Source organism: Schistocerca piceifrons, chromosome 2 (assembly GCF_021461385.2).
Source record: "Schistocerca piceifrons isolate TAMUIC-IGC-003096 chromosome 2, iqSchPice1.1, whole genome shotgun sequence".
NCBI lineage: Eukaryota > Metazoa > Arthropoda > Insecta > Orthoptera > Acrididae > Schistocerca > Schistocerca piceifrons.
In genome coordinates, this window is record NC_060139.1 from 184,979,232 (window position 1) to 184,997,196 (window position 17,965).

At 40.3% G+C, this 17,965-nt stretch overlaps 1 protein-coding gene across 1 annotated transcript in view; it reads right to left on the minus strand.

Moving 5' to 3' along the window:
- LOC124777461 overlaps positions 1 to 17,965 on the minus strand; it is a 195,447-nt gene that overhangs the window by 24,651 nt on the left and 152,831 nt on the right. The window contains exon 6 of the mRNA XM_047252884.1: positions 15,367 to 15,606. Within this exon, the coding sequence (XP_047108840.1) occupies positions 15,367 to 15,606 (240 nt within the window). The remainder of the gene's footprint in view (positions 1 to 15,366; positions 15,607 to 17,965) is intronic.

Here is a 17,965-nt window from a genome sequence, read left to right on the forward strand (position 1 = left end):
AGTGGTGTAGCTGATGTATTTATATGAGTGATTGCTTTGTGTATTTTGCTAGTTTCTGCTCGTTCTAGAAAAAATTTTCTTAAATTGTCTACCTGTCCATAATGCAGGTTTTTTATATCGATAAATCCCCTTCCTCCTTCCTTTCTGCTTAATGTGAATCTTTCTGTTGCTGAATGTATATGATGTATTCTATATTTGTGGCATTGTGATCGTGTAAGTGTATTGAGTGCTTCTAGGTCTGTGTTACTCCATTTCACTACTCCAAATGAGTAGGTCAATATTGGTATGGCATAAGTATTTATAGCTTTTGTCTTGTTTCTTGCTGTCAATTCTGTTTTCAGTAGTTTTGTTCGTCTTTGTCTATATTTTTCTTTTAGTTCTTCTTTAATATTTGTATTATCTATTCCTATTTTTTGTCTGTATCCTAGATATTTATAGGCATCTGTTTTTTCCATCGCTTCTATGCAGTCGCTGTGGTTATCCAATATGTAATCTTCTTGTTTAGTGTGTTTTCCCTTGACTATGCTATTTTTCTTGCATTTGTCTGTTCCAAAAGCCATATTTACATCATTGCTGAATACTTCTGTTATCTTTAGTAATTGGTTGAGTTGTTGCTTTGTTGCTGCCAGTAGTTTTAGATCATCCATGTATAGCAGATGTGCGATTTTGTGTGGGTATGTTCCAGTAATATTGTATCCATAATTTGTATTATTTAGCATGTTGGATAGTGGGTTCAGAGAATGGCAGAACCAGAAAGGACTTAATGAGTCTCCTTGGTATATTCCACGCTTAATATGTATTGGCTGTGATGTGATATTATTTGAATTTGTTTGGATATTAAGTGTCGTTTTCCAATATTTCATTACTATGTTTAGGAACTGTATCAATTTAGGATCTACTTTGTATATTTCCAATATTTGTAGTAACCATGAGTGGGGTACACTATCAAAAGCTTTTTGGTAATCAATGTATGCATAGTGTAGCGACCTTTGTTTAGTTTTAGCTTGATATGTCACCTCTGCATCTATTATCAGTTGCTCTTTACATCCTCGTGCTCCCTTGCAACAGCCTTTTTGTTCTTCATTTATAATTTTGTTCTGTGTTGTATGTGTCATTAATTTCTGTGTAATGACTGAAGTTAATATTTTGTATATTGTTGGTAGGCATGTTATGGGGCGATATTTAGCTGGGTTTGCTGTGTCTGCTTGATCTTTAGGTTTCAGATAAGTTATTCCATGTGTAAGTGTATCAGGGAATGTGTATGGGTCTGCAATGTAACTGTTAAACAATTTAGTTAGATGTGAATGTGTTGAGGTGAATTTCTTTAGCCAGAAATTTGCTATTTTATCTTTTCCAGGGGCTTTCCAATTGTGAGTAGAATTAATTGCTTTTTTATTTATTTATTTATTGTTCCGTGGGACCACATTAAGGAGAAGTCTCCATGGTCATGGAACGAGTCAATACATGAAATTGTAACACGATTGTAGAAACATATAAAATGAAATATAAGAAACATATTCAGCTGACACGTTGTTAGTTTAAATAAAGAAAATCAAGAATGTAACACTGGAATTTGCTTAATTTTTTAGCTCTTCCAGGAGCACAGAAGAGAAGGAGTGAGCCATGAGGAAACTCTTCAGTTTACACTTAAAAGCGTTTGGGCAACTGCTAAGATTTTTGAGTTCTTGTGGTAGCTTATTGAAAATGGATGCAGCAGAATACTGCACTCCTTTCTGCACAAGAGTCAAGGAAGTGCATTCCACATGCAGATTTAATTTCTGCCTAGTATTAACTGAGTGAAAGCTGCTAACTCTTGGGAATAAGCTAATATTGCTAACAACAAACGACATTAAAGAAAATATATACTGTGAGGGCAATGTCAAAATTCCCAGGCTATTGAATAGGGGTCGACGAGAGGTTTTCGAACTTACACCACACATAGCTTGAACAGCCCATTTTTGAGTCGAAAATACCCTTTTTGAATCAGAAGAATTACCCCAAAAAATAATACCATATGACATAAGCGTATGAAAATATGCGAAGTAGACTACTTTTCGTGTTGAAATGTCACTTATTTCAGATACTGTTCTAATGGTAATGTTCTGCCTAGTATTAACTGAGTGAAAGCTGCTAACTCTTGGGAATAAGCTAATATTGCTAACAACAAACGACATTAAAGAAAATATATACTGTGAGGGCAATGTCAAAATTCCCAGGCTATTGAATAGGGGTCGACAAGAGGTTTTCGAACTTACACCACACATAGCTTGAACAGCCCGTTTTTGAGCCGAAAATACCCTTTTTGAATCAGAAGAATTACCCCAAAAAATAATACCATATGACATAAGCGTATGAAAATATGCGAAGTAGACTACTTTTCGTGTTGAAATGTCACTTATTTCAGATACTGTTCTAATGGTAAATAAAGCGGCATTTAGTTTCTGAACAAGATCCTGAACATGGGCTTTCCACAACAGCTTACTATCTATCTGTACGCCTAGGAACTTGAACTGTTCTGTCTCGCTTATAACATGCCCATTCTGTCTGATTAAAATATCAGTTCTTGTTGAATTGTGAGTTAGAAACTGTAAAAACTGAGTCTTACTGTGATTTAGCATCAAATTATTTTCCACAAGCCATGAACTTATTTCATGAACTACATTATTTGATAATGTTTCAATATTACACACAAGATCCTTCACTACTAAGCTGGTGTCATCAGCAAACAGAAATGATTTTGAATCACCTGTAATACTAGAAGGCATATCATTTATATAAATAAGAAACAGCAGTGGCCCCAGCACCGATCCTTGGGGAACGCCCCATTTAACAGTGCCCCATTGGGACTGAACATCATTACCACTCTCAATATTGTGGAGAATTACCTTCTGCTTTCTGTTCTTAAAGTAAGAGGCGAAGCAGTTGTAAGCTACTCCCCTTACTCCATAATGTTCCAACTTCTGCAGTAATATTTTGTGGTCAACACAGTCAAAAGCCTTCGTTAAATCAAAGAAAACACCTAACGTTCGCAACTTTTTATTTAATCCGTCCAAACCCTCACAGAGAAAAGAGACTATAGCATTTTCAGTTGTTAAGCCATTTCTAAAACCAAACTGTACATTTGACAGCAAATTATGTGAATTTAAATGCTGCAGTAACCTTGTATATACAACCCTCTCGATAACTTTAGCAAACACCGATGGCATAGAAATAGGTCTATAATTATCAACATTATCCCTGTCTCCCTTTTTATAAAGTGGCTTCACTACCGAGTACTTTAATCGGTCAGGAAACCGACCACTCCTAAAGGAAAAGTTACAGATATGGCTAAGTACTGGGCTAACATACATGGAACAATACTTCAGTATTCTGCTAGAACCCCGTCATATACATGAGAGTTCTTGGTCTTTAGTGATTTAATTATTAACTCAATCTCCCTCTTGACAGTATCATGGAGGAGCATTTCAGGTAACAGTCTCGGAACACTTTTTTCTAAGAGCGCTATGTGATTCCCTGTTGGGACTAGGTTTCTATTTAGATCACCTGCTATATTCAGAAAGTGATTATTAAATACTGTACATATATGCGACTTATCAGTAACACGGACATTCCCACTACGCACTGATTCTATATCCTCGACCTATCTGTGCAGACCAGCCACTTCCTTTACGACTGACCATATGGTTTTAATTTTATCCTGAGACTTAGCTATTCTATCTGCATGTTGTTGTTGTTGTGGTCTTCAGTCCTGAGACTGGTTTGATGCAGCTCTCCATGCTACTCTATCCTGTGCAAGCTTTTTCATCTCCCAGTACCTACTGCAACCTACATCCTTCTGAATCTGCTTAGTGTATTCATCTCTTGGTCTCCTTCTACGATTTTTACCCTCCACGCTGCCCTCCAATACTAAATTGGTGATCCCTTGATGCCTCAGAACATGTCCTACGAACCGATCCCTTCTTCTGGTCAAGTTGTGCCACAAACTTCTCTTCTCCCCAATCCTATTCAATACTTCCTCATTAGTTATGTGATCTACCCATCCAATCTTCAGCATTCTTCTGTAGCACCACATTTCAAAAGCTTCTATTCTCTTCTTGTCCAAACTATTTATCGTCCATGTTTCACTTCCATACATGGCTACACTCCATACAAATACTTTCAGAAATGACTTCCTGACACTTAAATCAATACTGGATGTTAACAAATTTCTCTTCTTCAGAAACGCTTTCCTTGCCATTGCCAGCCTACATTTTATATCTTCTCTACTTCGACCATCATCAGTTATTTTGCTCCCCAAATAGCAAAACTCCTTTACTACTTTAAGTGCCTCATTTCCTAATTTAATTCCCTCAGCATCACCCGACTTAATTAGACTACATTCCATTATCCTTGTTTTGCTTTTGTTGATGTTCATCTTATATCCTCCTTTCAAGACACTGTCCATTCCATTCAACTGCTCTTCCAAGTCCTTTGCTGTCTCTGACAGAATTACAATGTCATCGGCGAACCTCAAAGTTTTTATTTCTTCTCCATGGATTTTAATACCTACTCCGAATTTTTCTTTTGTTTCCTTTACTGCTTGCTCAATATACAGATTGAACAACATCGGGGAGAGGCTACAACCCTGTCTTACTCCCTTCCCAACCACTGCTTCCCTTTCATGTCCCTCGACTCTTATAACTGCCATCTGGTTTCTGTACAAATTGTAAATAGCCTTTCGCTCCCTGTATTTTACCCCTGCCACCTTTAGAATTTGAAAGAGAGTATTCCAGTCAACATTGTCAAAAGCTTTCTCTAAGTCTACAAATGCTAGAAACGTAGTTTTGCCTTTCCTTAATCTTTCTTCTAAGATAAGTCGTAAGGTCAGTATTGCCTCACGTGTTCCAGTGTTTCTACGGAATCCAAACTGATCTTCCCCGAGGTTGGCTTCTACTAGTTTTTCCATTCGTCTGTAAAGAATTTGTGTTAGTATTTTGCAGCTGTGACTTATTAAACTGATAGTTCGGTAATTTTCACATCTGTCAACACCTGCTTTCTTTGGGATTGGAATTATTATATTCTTCTTGAAGTCTGAGGGTACTTCGCCTGTTTCATACATCTTGCTCACCAGATGGTAGAGTTTTGTCAGGACTGGCTCTCCCACGGCCGTCAGGAGTTCCAATGGAATATTGTCTACTCCAGGGGCCTTGTTTCGACTCAGGTCTTTCAGTGCTCTGTCAAACTCTTCACGCAGTATCATATCTCCCATTTCACCTTCATCTACATCCTCTTCCATTTCCATAATATTGTCCTCAAGTACATCGCCCTTGTATAGACCCTCTATATACTCCTTCCACCTTTCTGCTTTCCCTTCTTTGCTTAGAACTGGGTTTCCATCTGAGCTCTTGATATTCATGCAAGTCATTCTCTTATCTTGAAAGGTCTCTTTAATTTTCCTGTAGGCGGTATCTATCTTACCCCTAGTGAGATAGGCCTCTACATCCTTACATTTGTCCTCTAGCCATCCCTGCTTAGCCATTTTGCACTTCCTGTCGATCTCATTTTTGAGACGTTTGTATTCCTTTTTGCCTGTTTCACTTACTGCATTTTTATATTTTCTCCTTTCATCAATTAAATTCAATATTTCTTCTGTTACCCAAGGATTTCTACTAGCCCTCGTCTTTTTACCTACTTGATCCTCTGCTGCCTTCACTACTTCATCCCTCAAAGCTGCATACCACATACTTTTTGCCTTCCTAATAACTTCATGTTGCAAAATTATCACTTCAGGCATTTGTGGTATCATCTTGTATGTATCTGTTTCTGCTTGTATCCACCATGCATGCCTGTTATGTTGTACCGGGTTTGACCATATGTTGCTCCAGAAGTGTTCCATGTCTGTTATGTTTGGTGGATTGTCTATTTTAATGTGTGTGTTATCAATTGTCTGGTAAAATTTCTTTTGGTTTGTGTTGAATGTTTGGTTTTGTTTCCTTCTATTTTCACTTTTTTTGTATCTTCTAAGTCGTTTGGCCAATGCTTGTAATTTCTGCTTCTTTTCATCTAATTGCTCTATCACTTCTTGCTGTGAGATTTTACCTAACCTTTTTCGTTTTTTTTCTGACATTTCATTTCTTATAAATTGTGTTAGCTGTCCGATGTCTTTTCTCAGTTTTTCTATTCTGATCTGTAGCCTGTGTTGCCATGCTGGTTTTGTGGGTTTCTTCTGTGTGTTGGTTGGTTCTGATCTCTGCCTAGTGTGTATATTTAGTGTAGTGAGTGCTCCTATATAAACCAGTAGTTGTAACTCTTCCATAGTTGTGTTTTCATTTATTTTGTTGTGTATAATTGTGTTGATAGTTTTTGTTGTTGTTTCGACTTGTGGGTTATTTGGCGGTCTATGCAAGAATGGTCTAATGTCTGTATTTGTGGCTTTGTATTCTATATATGTCAGCTGAAATTTTTCTTCTATATCTAACATGTGTGTCACTTCGTGTTCTATTTGTGCTTGTTCTGGTGGCTGTCTTAAGATTTCGTTTTCCTCTGACTGTTTAATTGATGTGTGTTGTTCTTTGATTGTTTGCTCTGGCATGTTTGAGTCCATTACTGTATTTTTTTTTCTTCTTCTTCTTCTTCTTCTTCAGATTGTACATTATTTTGTTCCAGTATTTGTTGTACTTGTTGTTTGATGTTTTCTAATTCTGACTGGGGTATCCTGTTATTTTTTATTATTACACGGATCTGATCAGCTAGTCGTTGTTCTGTTAAAAATTTTAATTCTGGGTATCTGGTAATAAATGTTGTGTATACTTGTGATATGTATCCAGTTGTGTTGGTTCCTAGGTTTGTTGCTTGGTAATAACAGAACATGAGGTGTCGATTAACTTCATCTGACCATCTCATCCTCTGTCTTTGTTTTCCTTCTAGGGTGGCTGCAGGAAGCATATCCTGCAAAACACCTCTATTTGGATTTGAATCATTTTCCAGTTGGCTAGCAGTGTCGTTACCATTGTGGGCGGGCATAGGGTTCAAGCGTCGTCCCCGACCACGACGGCGCTTGTCCGAGGCTTCTTTAGTTCTGTCCTGAACCAACTAATCACACTAAAAGGGGGGTTAGCCCTATTAGTGGTTGTTCTTCTCGTCGCCTTTTACGACTGGCAGAACATACCGGAGGCCTATTCTTTTCCCCTTTTCTTTATTATTATTATTATTATTATTATCATCATCATTACTATTACTATCATTATGTGTAAATCGTCATACCAGTACTATACACTTCATCTGTAAAGAGAATCTTTACGGAGACCTGTTTGAATGTAAGACAATCCCTGGAGGCCTTAATAATCTCAGGTGCAATAAATGAATGAAACAAATGTTTAGGCTATCATCAGAAAAAGATACAATTATACATCTTAGGACAGACCACTGCTCAACTAATACAGGAGGTGCAGAGGAGAGATTAGGGTTCAATATTGAAGCCATTAGAGACAAAATGAAGTTCAGATTGGACAAATGATGGAGAAGAAAACTGGTTTGTCCTGTTCAAAGGAACTATCCTGACATTCACCTTAACTGATGTAGTAAACTACAGAAAACCTATACATAAGTGACTGGAAATGGATTTGGACCACGATCATCCCAAATAAAAGACCAGTGCCATAAACACTCTGCTGCCTCAATTGTCCAAGGACAACACTGTGCTGTATCAATTTTCCAAAGAAACACAGAGCAGGAGATAAGACATATGAAAATTACTATAAACTTCTTTTGTTTGTCTAAAGTTCTATTTCAGAAATAACTCTCTCTCTCTCTCTCTCTCTCTCTCTCTCTCTCTCTCTCTCTCTCTCTCTCTCCCTCCCTTTTTTTCTCTCTCCACCCCTGTCTCTCTCCTCTCTGTCTCCTACAGCTTCTGAACATCAGATTTTGTCTAAAAGCTTGCCTATTTACCATTTTCAACAATGGAAAGTCCAGGATGAAATATCGACAATATTATGAGAAGGATAGATTGCTACTTACCATACACAGGAGACTGTTGAGTTACAGACAGGCACAACAAAAAGACTGCTATACATTAAAGCCTTTGGCCAAAAGGCCTTCTTCTGAAGTAGAAAACACACATACACATTCTAACAAGCACAATTTGCACACACATGACCACTGTCTCTCGCTGCTGTGGCCACACTGTGGACTGCAACTGTGCCTAATAAGAGCAGCAATCTGGAGTAGGTAAGGAGGAGACATGGTGTGGAGAGGGGGTGGGATAGCAGGGTAGGGATGGGGGAAGGTGTAGTGCTGCTTTTGGGGGTGTGCAGGAATGTGGTCGGGACAGGGTAGGGCCACTGAGTGTAATGAGGAGGTTTGTGTGTTTGGGTGGGTGGGGGAGGCTGAGAGGGGGGAAAGCAGAGAAATACAGAGGGGGAAAAGACTACTGGTTGCAATGGGGACAGAACAGAAGGCTATGTAGTGCTTGGAGTGGGAGTGGGGAATGGGGTAGTTAGGTGGAGGAAAGGGCCTAGCGAAGATTGAGGCCATGGGGATTACAGGAACATTGCAAAGAGAATTCTCACTTGTGTAATTCAAAATTGCTCGTGTTATCATGAAGGATCCAGATGGTGCAGGCTGTGAAGCAGTCATTGAAGTGAAGCACACTGTATTGTAAAGCATGTTCAGCAATTAGGTAATCCATCTGTCTCTTGGCTAGAGTTTGTTAGTGTCCGTTTATGCAGGCAGACAGCTTATTAGCTAACATGCCCATGCAGAAAGCAGTAGAGGGATTGCAGCTTAGTTTCAAGATCACATGACTGCTTTCACCTGCCTCCATGGCTGAAGTTGCTAATGCATACTTGTGTGGTGGTGCTTGATGTGGCGTAAACCAGTTCAAATCCTGGTACTGGAAAAATTTTTCACTGCCAGTATTTGGCCCGCAAGGAGAGTAGAGATGGGGGTTAAGTTCCTGATCACCAAACTTTGCACCAATGTAGAGATGATGGCTTAAAGTTCCTTATTACCAAATGTCTTGATTTAAATACCAACCCACTTTGAAGTGTTCCATGAAGTGAGGGCATGCGACTCTGTTGATGGTGATCTGTCCATTGGGTGGGGACGTTAAGCTTGATCGCCCCCTCAGTGATACTCATGAGGAGTAGGCTATATGTCAGCACTGGATTTCACCCTCTTCCTTCTCTCATGGTCACCACCACCACCACCACCACCACCACCATCATCATCATGTTAAAACACATTACACTATATACATGCACAAAAAATACATACATGGAGTATTACAAATAATGTGTAATATAACAATGAAAACAATCAATTTTTCACAAAATAATTTAATTGGATAGATAAAAAATCTACTCACCAAGCGGTGGCAGAACACACACATAGAAGAAGATTGTAATTAGGCAAGCTTTTGGACCCAGCGGCTCCTTCTTCTGGCAGAAGCATTGAAGGGAAAGGAAGAGGGGTGAAGGAAAAGGACTGGAAGGGTCTAGGAAAAGGAGTAGATTTTGAGAAAGTTGCCTAGAACTGCAGGTCCAGGACACATACTGCTTGGGATGGGAAGGAAAGACTGATTGTTGGGGACTGCATCAGACAAGATTTGAAAATCTGAGAGCTTAGAGGTGGAAAACTGGGTAATATGCAAGACAGAGATAACTGCTTAAACATTATGCATGAGTTAATAAGAGTGAAAAGCTAAGTGCATTATATGTAAAAGAGGTGGAAGGGGGGTGGTGAAAAATACACAGATAAGACAATGAAAGATGTAGAAAACTAAAATGGAGTGAAGAAAAAAATAGTTACTGTGAAGAAATGCTGAGACGGAAGAAAGTAACAAATTACGGCCAAGTGGGTGGTGAGAACCAAGGACATGTCGTAGCACTAGTTCCCACCAGCAGAGTTCTGAGAAACTGATGTCTGCGGGAAGAATCCAGATGGCACGTGTGGTGAAACAGGCACCGAGGTCTGTTTTTATGACTTTTCCAATCGATTTTTTTTTATCTCTCATCAATCATTGTCTGTTATAACAATTTTCATATGAATTTTTCTGATTTTTCTGAAATTTTCCTGACTTTTCTTCCATTTTTCTATCTTTTCACCCTCTGCTTATTTATTTTTTTGTCACTCCCATGATTTCTAACTCTCCAATCTGTCCTCTCTTGCCTTGATGAATCCTGTCTCATATTACACCCATTCTTTCTGAAAACACGCTTTTGCACTATCAAACTAAGGTCCCACATTCTGTTTGTTGAAACCCGCTTGTCACTTGGAGTTACGCCAAAAGGCCTAACACTAAAAGTCCCTGTTTCTGGATGTAATCCTTCTACAAAATCCTGCAGTTATCTGCTCCTCACATTTCCTTGGATGGTATCATCTGTCAAGCCAACTTCAAATTGCAATAACATGCCAGAATTCACCTCAAAAAGCTATCCCACCTGCTCCTACACTACCTGAAAGTGATGTTTCCCTTCCTGTCCCTCTGCAGCCCCCTAAACAGCTACAGCATCAACCACCACTCCTCTCATACAAAGCAAGCTTGGCCAACCTCCTTAACATCCCACAGCCTTCACCACTGCCTCCCAGACCGAGAATAACCTATAATTACAAGAACCAGTCACAACAGTACAGTGTCCGTAACCTCTCATCAAAAGCACTCTCTCCTCCTGAATTGCCTGTAATTCTCACTTGCAGCCATAAATCTGCATTTGATCATGCTGCTTTACTGGAGAACCTACTTTCCTTCACTCGTAATATCAATTGGAAATATCACTTTTTAACCCAATCCCAAAACCTTTCCAACAGCAAACCTGACATTGAACCCTGCCCTGAACAGTTTAGACTATGATCCCAACTTGATCCACCACCACTACCTCAAAATCACCCCTTACAAATCCTCCCTTACATCTCCTCACATCCAGCATTGCTTCACAACCCTTCCTCAGGTCCCTACAATATGACCCTAACCTGTCCTCTGCAGAACTCCAGGCTCTATGTTCCCTAAAATCTGATGACTCCATCATTATCCTCCCAGCAGACAAAGGATCTACCACTGTAGTACTTGACCAAAAGGAGTATGTTAGTAAACTACAATAGTTGTCTGGGCCATCAAGATCCAATCCCTGTGATTCAAACTGATCTGCAGTCCCTCCTTAAAACCTCAGACCCCTCACAAAGACTATCACCTCTATCCATACAATTTCTCACCCCCCCCCCCCCCCAACTTTGACCTTTTTTCTAAGATCCACACACCCAATCACCCTGACTATCCTATAGCTGTGGGCTTCAAAGCACCCACAGAATTTATATCTGCCTTAGTTGATCAGCACCTGCAACCCATAGTATAAAGATTCCCCTCCTATATCAAAGGTACCAACCATTTCCTAGACCATCTGAAATCCGTGCCTGTCCCACTCCCACCACACATCTTGCTTGTCACCATTGATGCCACCTCCCTCTACACCAGCATACTCCATGTACATGGTCTGTCTGTTGCTGGACATTTCCTCAGTCAGCCCCAACTGATTCCAAATCTATGACATCCTTCCTGCTCACCATAATCAACATTATACTTGCCAACAACTACTTCACCTTTGAGGGGCAGACATACAAACAGATCAGGGGTACGGCCTGAGAACCAGGATGGCTCCTTCCCACACCAACCTTTCCATGAGTCACTTGGAGGGGGCTTTCCTGTGATCCATAAGTCTTCAGCCCCTGGCTTGATTTAGATATCTGATGACATCTTTACCACATGGACTCATGGTGAGGCTGACCTGTTAATATTCCTAGAATATCTAAATACCTGCTGCCAATTAAATTTCACATGCTCCTATTCTGAATCCCATGCCACTTTCCTTGATGTTGATCTCATCCTCACAGAAGGCCAGCTACACACTTCCGTCCACATTAAACCTACCAACAAACAACAACACTTACATTTTGACATGTCAAATGTTCCCTCTCATACAGCCTTGGCATTCAAGGCAAACATATTTGTTCAGAAGCAGACTTTTTACAGCAATACACCACCATTCTAAACTCAGCCTTCACTGCATGCAATTACCCCTCCAGAATAATTCAAAAGCAGATTTCCCAGGCCAGCAAATCCAATCCTAGTACTGCTGATCCCTCCAAAAAACAGAATTATCCTGGTCTGAAATGTATTAATCAGCTACTGCGACAGGGCCAGGACTTCCTAAAATCATGCCATGAAATGAGATCCATACTGTCTGAAATTTTGCCCACCACACCTCGAATAGCTTTTCATCACCCTCCCAATCTCCCCAATATTCTTGTCAGACCCTACGCTCCTTCTGCACCTATCTCTCTACCCTACGGTTCCTACCCCTGTGACCGTCTCCACTTGCCATATGCACCCTCCTACACCACCTATAGCAGACACCAGTTTTTCAGAAATCAGCTGGTGGGAACTAGCGCTACAACATGTCCTTGGTTCTCACAACCCATCTGGCCTTAATTTATGTTAATTTCTTCTGTGTCAGCATTCCTTCACAGTAATTACTCTTTTCTTAGTATCCTACATCTTTCATTGTCTTATCTGTGTATTTTTCACCACACCCCTTCTACCTCTTTTACATGCAATGCATTCAGCTTTTCACTCTTAATAACTCATGTGTAATGTTTAAGCAGTTATCTCTGTCTTGCACAATTACCCTGTTTTCACCTTTAAGCTCTCAGGTTTTCAAATCTTGTCTGATGCAGTCCCCAACAATGAGTCTTTCCTTCTCATCCTGTGCGGTAAGTGTCCCCTGACCCATGGTTCTCGGTGACTTTCCCAAAATCTACCCATTTTCCTAGACCTCTCCTGTCCTTTTCCTTCACCCCTTTTCCTTCCCCTTCAGCCCTTCTGCCCAAAGAAGGAGCCACTGGCTCTGAAAGCTTGCTACATAATGTGTAACATTAACAAACAAAAACATGATTGCTTTCACAGGTATCCCTGCCTCTGATAGGATATGTTACAGCGTAAAGTCAAGTGCCGGCACCCCAGTTGGGAATGAGAGGGCTGTGAAGAAGACGTCAGCTGACTGTACACTGACCGACCCCTCTCCAGGATGACAACACGACAGCAGCGGCCTCTATGCGGAGAGAACATAAGTGCCGTGCCTGACTGGCTGTAGCCCAGTTCTACAGCAGCTTCAAGACTAGCAACTAGGGTAGAAGCGTCAACTGTATTACTTCACTTGATTAGAATTGTTATACTGAAGAAGCTCGTTTATTTTGGATGTCACCCTTTGCTTGCCACACATCTATGTAATTCTCAAAGTTAAGTATTGTCATGCACTTTTTGTAATAAATCTGATTAATATGATGTGCTTGAATTGTTGTCTAGTGATCCACGAAGCAGGTTTCCTAGACACCTCCCCACCATCCGACGACTACGCAGGATTCAACGTTTGGCGATGAGGATGGGATTGTTCGTATGAAACAGTTAGCATGTCAACACTGTGCTTGGCAGGGTATGGACACCCAAATAGAGCAGATGACATTACAGTGTCACGCTTGTGTGGAAAATCAGTTTGCTCCACCACAAAAAAAATCTCCGCTTGGCCTTAAGTCGCAGTCACCATGGCAACGTGTGCAAATAGACTTTGTTGGACCCTTTTGGAATGCTCATTGGTTAATTGTAACCCTTATAGCAAGTTTCCTCTTGCTGTGTCAATTAACTCAACAACATCATGTAGCACAGTTCAGGCAATGTCCTCTATTTTGTGCCTTGAAGGTTTGCATGAAGTCATAGTGTCAGACAATGGAACTCAGCTGATGTCAAATGAATTTGAAAGATTTTGTGAATGCAATGGCGTACAGCATCTAACTAGTGCACCATTAAATCCACAGTCAAACGGCAAGGCAGAAAGTTTTGTCAGAACCTCCAAGCAGCAGATGGCCAAACTTTGCACCACACACACCAGGGATCAAGCATTGCAATTGTTTCTCGCCTCCTATCATTCACATCCACAAGATGGACCATTGCCGGCAGAATTTTTCACAGCCACTGCCATCAGACACTACTTCACCTACTCCACCCTCCTCAGCATCTGGTGCTAAAGGAAGGCTGCAAATATCACTTTGTGCTGCATGATATTGGTTTTTTTTTTCAGGATTTTTAGCAGCAGCAGACAGTGGGCACGAGGCGAGATCCTTCATTGACTTGGAGCTTGCTTGTATCTCATTTCAGGCTCAGACAGATTGCAGTGCCAACATCACAATCAAATTCACCACTGTCACGTGCATGGTGATCCTTCTGTATCTCTTCCCCCATATCCACGGAACCCGAGGGCAGAGCGGCCACAGCAGCTGCCAGAGGGTGTCATCAAGACACCATGGGATGACCCCATGGAGACAGAGCCTTTGGCTTCTCCACCTCCTCATGTCCAACCAATGGAGCTGGACCCGCCCACATTGCAGCAGCAGATGACTTCTACCTCCGGTTATGGGTCTCAGGAGGTGGACACATACCCTTCTGATCGTTTTCCAGGGACATTTCCGCCAGAGCAAAGGCCAGATGGCAGGGTATTACTGGAGGTCTGCCATCCTCTGCAGTCACAGCTTCTAGTCCATAGCAGCATCCAGGGTCTTGCCCACCCACCATTGTTGTGCTCCCTATATGATGACAGTCCGTCGCCTTGGGTGGGAGGAATCTTAAGGCATAAAGTCAAGTGCTGACATGCCAGTTGGGAATGAGAGAGCACAGAGGGCTGTGAAGAAGACGTCAGCCAATTGCATGCTGACCGACCCCTCTCCAGGATGACAACACAACAGCAGTGGCCTCTAAATGAAGAGAATATAAGAACCGCACCCAATTGGCTGCAGCCCAGATTTACAGCAGGTTCAAGACTAGCAACTAGGATAGAAGCATCAACTGTGTTACTTCACTTGTATCAGAATTGTTATATTGAAGAAGCTTGTTTTTTCGGATTTTGCCCTTTGCTTCAGACACATCTGTGAAATTCTCAAAGTTAAGTATTGTCATGTACTTTTTGCAATAAAACTCATTAATATGATGTGCTTGAATTGTTGTCTAGCGATCCAAGAAGCAGGTTTCCTAGACACCCCCTACAATCTAATGCCTAGGCAGGACTCAACAGGATAGGAGATGTCTTTGATCAGTCTGGAGTAGGTAGTGATGGGAGGATGTATGGAACAGGTCTTGCATCTAGATCTATTGCAGAGATACGAGCAGTGAGTGGGGGTGTACTAGGGACAAGGGTACCCTGTAGGTCTGGTGGTTTGTGGAAGACCACTGTGGGAGGAGTGCAAAGATCCAAATCTTCTATTTTTTGTTGTATATGGAAAAAACAACAAATTTTGGAAAAAAATGGAAGCTGTAAGATGGTATTTGTTACAGTCAGTGTGATCCCATACCTAGCAGGTGAAAATCAACATAAGGTGGTGAGAACTTCTGCAGATGCTGCTGAGCCAGGGATGCAACTGCAGCTGTGAAGGTTGAGTAGTCATAAGGGCTGCCTGGGCACTCCAGCTGCGTTACCCTGATTCTCCAGGTGGGTGTCGGCAGTGATGATCCTGAAGTACTATTGCGATCCGCCAGACTGAAGCTCAGTGATACAGAGCTGGCTCCCTGGGATGCATTGACAGGGATGTAAACTGCAAACACATGGAATTTTCTGTTTCATCTTATAATTACAGAAACAAAACAAAAATGTTGACACAGAGAAGAATAGTTGAACATTAAAATATCTGTGTGTGTGAGGAGGGCGGGTGGGGGGGGGGGGGGGAGGGGGGGCACAGTCAGTGACAAGGTTATCAGTACCCTTGGTCATAAGGACAAAAAGTCAGAAAACAAGTAAAAGTAAGTCTGACACAATTACACCCACTCTTTCTAACCTCATTCACAGTCACCCACACAGTCACATGATCTCACATCATATAAGATAGCATAATATGATAAGATATTCTAAAACTGTCAATTAAAACACAATTAATACAAGAGGACAGCTAAAATAATTACAGAAGGAAATGTGGTGGGCTGATCACTGATGAAAAACAGGGGTGAAGCAGTCATCCTGCCCTAGTTAGTTAGTTACGTGTTCCATTGATCAATAGCACGGAAAACAGTTATGATGTGGAACGTGTCAAATGCACAAGAAATGCACACAGGAAACAGGTTTTCTTTTTTTTTTTGTTTACATTATAGTGTCATACCTAAATATTTCTATTATCTATCCCATTCCCTTAAATGGCACAAAATGGATATATTATATCTCCAGATTTATTTACTCATATTCAAGAATTCATCTATGGTATAGAAAGAGTTGTCAAGGAGGTATGATTTCAATTTATTTTTGAAACTATTACTGCTGCTGTCAGACATTTTATTTCATCTGATAATTTATCAAAAAGTTTTATAGCAGCATATTTTACCGCATTCTGTGCCAAAGATAGGTTAAGTAAAGGATAGTGTAGGTCTTTCTTTTTTCTGGTATTGTAATCATGAATGTCGCTGTTGATTTTAAACTGGTCCATGTTTTTGAGAAAAAATTTCATTACTGAGTAAATATACTGTAAAGCAGTTGTAAGAATTCCTCACCTTGTAAACAGACGCCTACAAGATGTGTGACTATGAACCCCACATGTTATTCTAACTACTTTCTTTTGAGCAGTGAATACCTTTTGCCTAAGTGTTGAGTTGCCCCAGAATATTATTCCATATGACATCAGAGAGTGGAAGTATGCAAAGTATATTAGCTTACTAATTTCTACATCCTCAAAATTGGCAATTATTCTGATTGCAAAAGTTGCTGAACCTAGTTGCTTTAGGAGATACAAAATATGAGTTTTCCAATTAAGATTCTCATCTATATGTACAGCCAAAAACTTAGTATGCTCTATCCTGGCTACTGACTTCTTTTGATGTGTTATGTTTATTGAAGGAATTATACTTTTTGCTGCAGAAAATTGGATGTACTGTGTTTTTTCAAAGTTCAGACCAAGCCCATTCACAGAAAACCAATTAATAACTTTTCCAAAGACCTTATTTGTATCATTTTCTATCAGACTTTCTTTTACTGGATTAATAATTATGCTTGTATCATCAGCAAACAGTGTCAGTTCAGCATCTTGTTTCACATAAGAAGGGAGGTCATTCACATATATCAAGAACAGGAGGGGACCCATGATCGAACCTTGTGGAAAAACTAATGTAATTTCACCCCAGTTAGAGGAAGTGGCAAACTCCTTTGGATCACTTGAAGCATATAAAGAGACTTTTTGCTTCCTGTTCTGTGGATATGACTTAAACCACTCATATGCTGTTCCATTTGTACCACAGAATTGTAATTTCTCTAACATAATGTCATCGTTCACACAATCAAATGCTTTACACAAGTCACAGAATATTCCTACTGGTGATATTTTACTATTTAAAGACTCTCTTATGTGGACAGTGAAATTGAATATTGCTGTCTCAGTGGAACAGCATTTCTGAAATCCGAACTGTGATTTACTAAGTGTTGCTGATGAGATGGCTAACCACTCTTGAGTAAATTACTTTCTCAAAGATTTTTGAAAAATCTGTAAGCAAGGATACTAGCTGGTAATTATTGACATCTGTGGTTTCCCCCTTTTTGTAGAGAGGCCTGACAATGGCATATTTTAATCTGTCTGGAAAAATACCCTGAGTCAGTGATGCATTACATATGTGACTCAAAACATCAGCTGTAATTGCTTCACATTGTTTTAATAACTTGTTAGAGATGTCACCTACTCCAACAGAACATTTATTTTTCAAAGATTTAATAATTTTCCTTATTTCACAAAAGGTTGTTAGATGAAAAATTTTAGGGAATGTGTTATCCATTTCACAAAACCTTAGAAGCCACACTTTTGTCTGATTGTCAGTTAAAGTAAAGGGCAAACCTGCCAGAAAATTAGCTGCTGCTGCCTTTGCTGAATATAAAACACAGTCTACTAAAATGTGGAAAAACTTAACATCAAATCTTCCTGT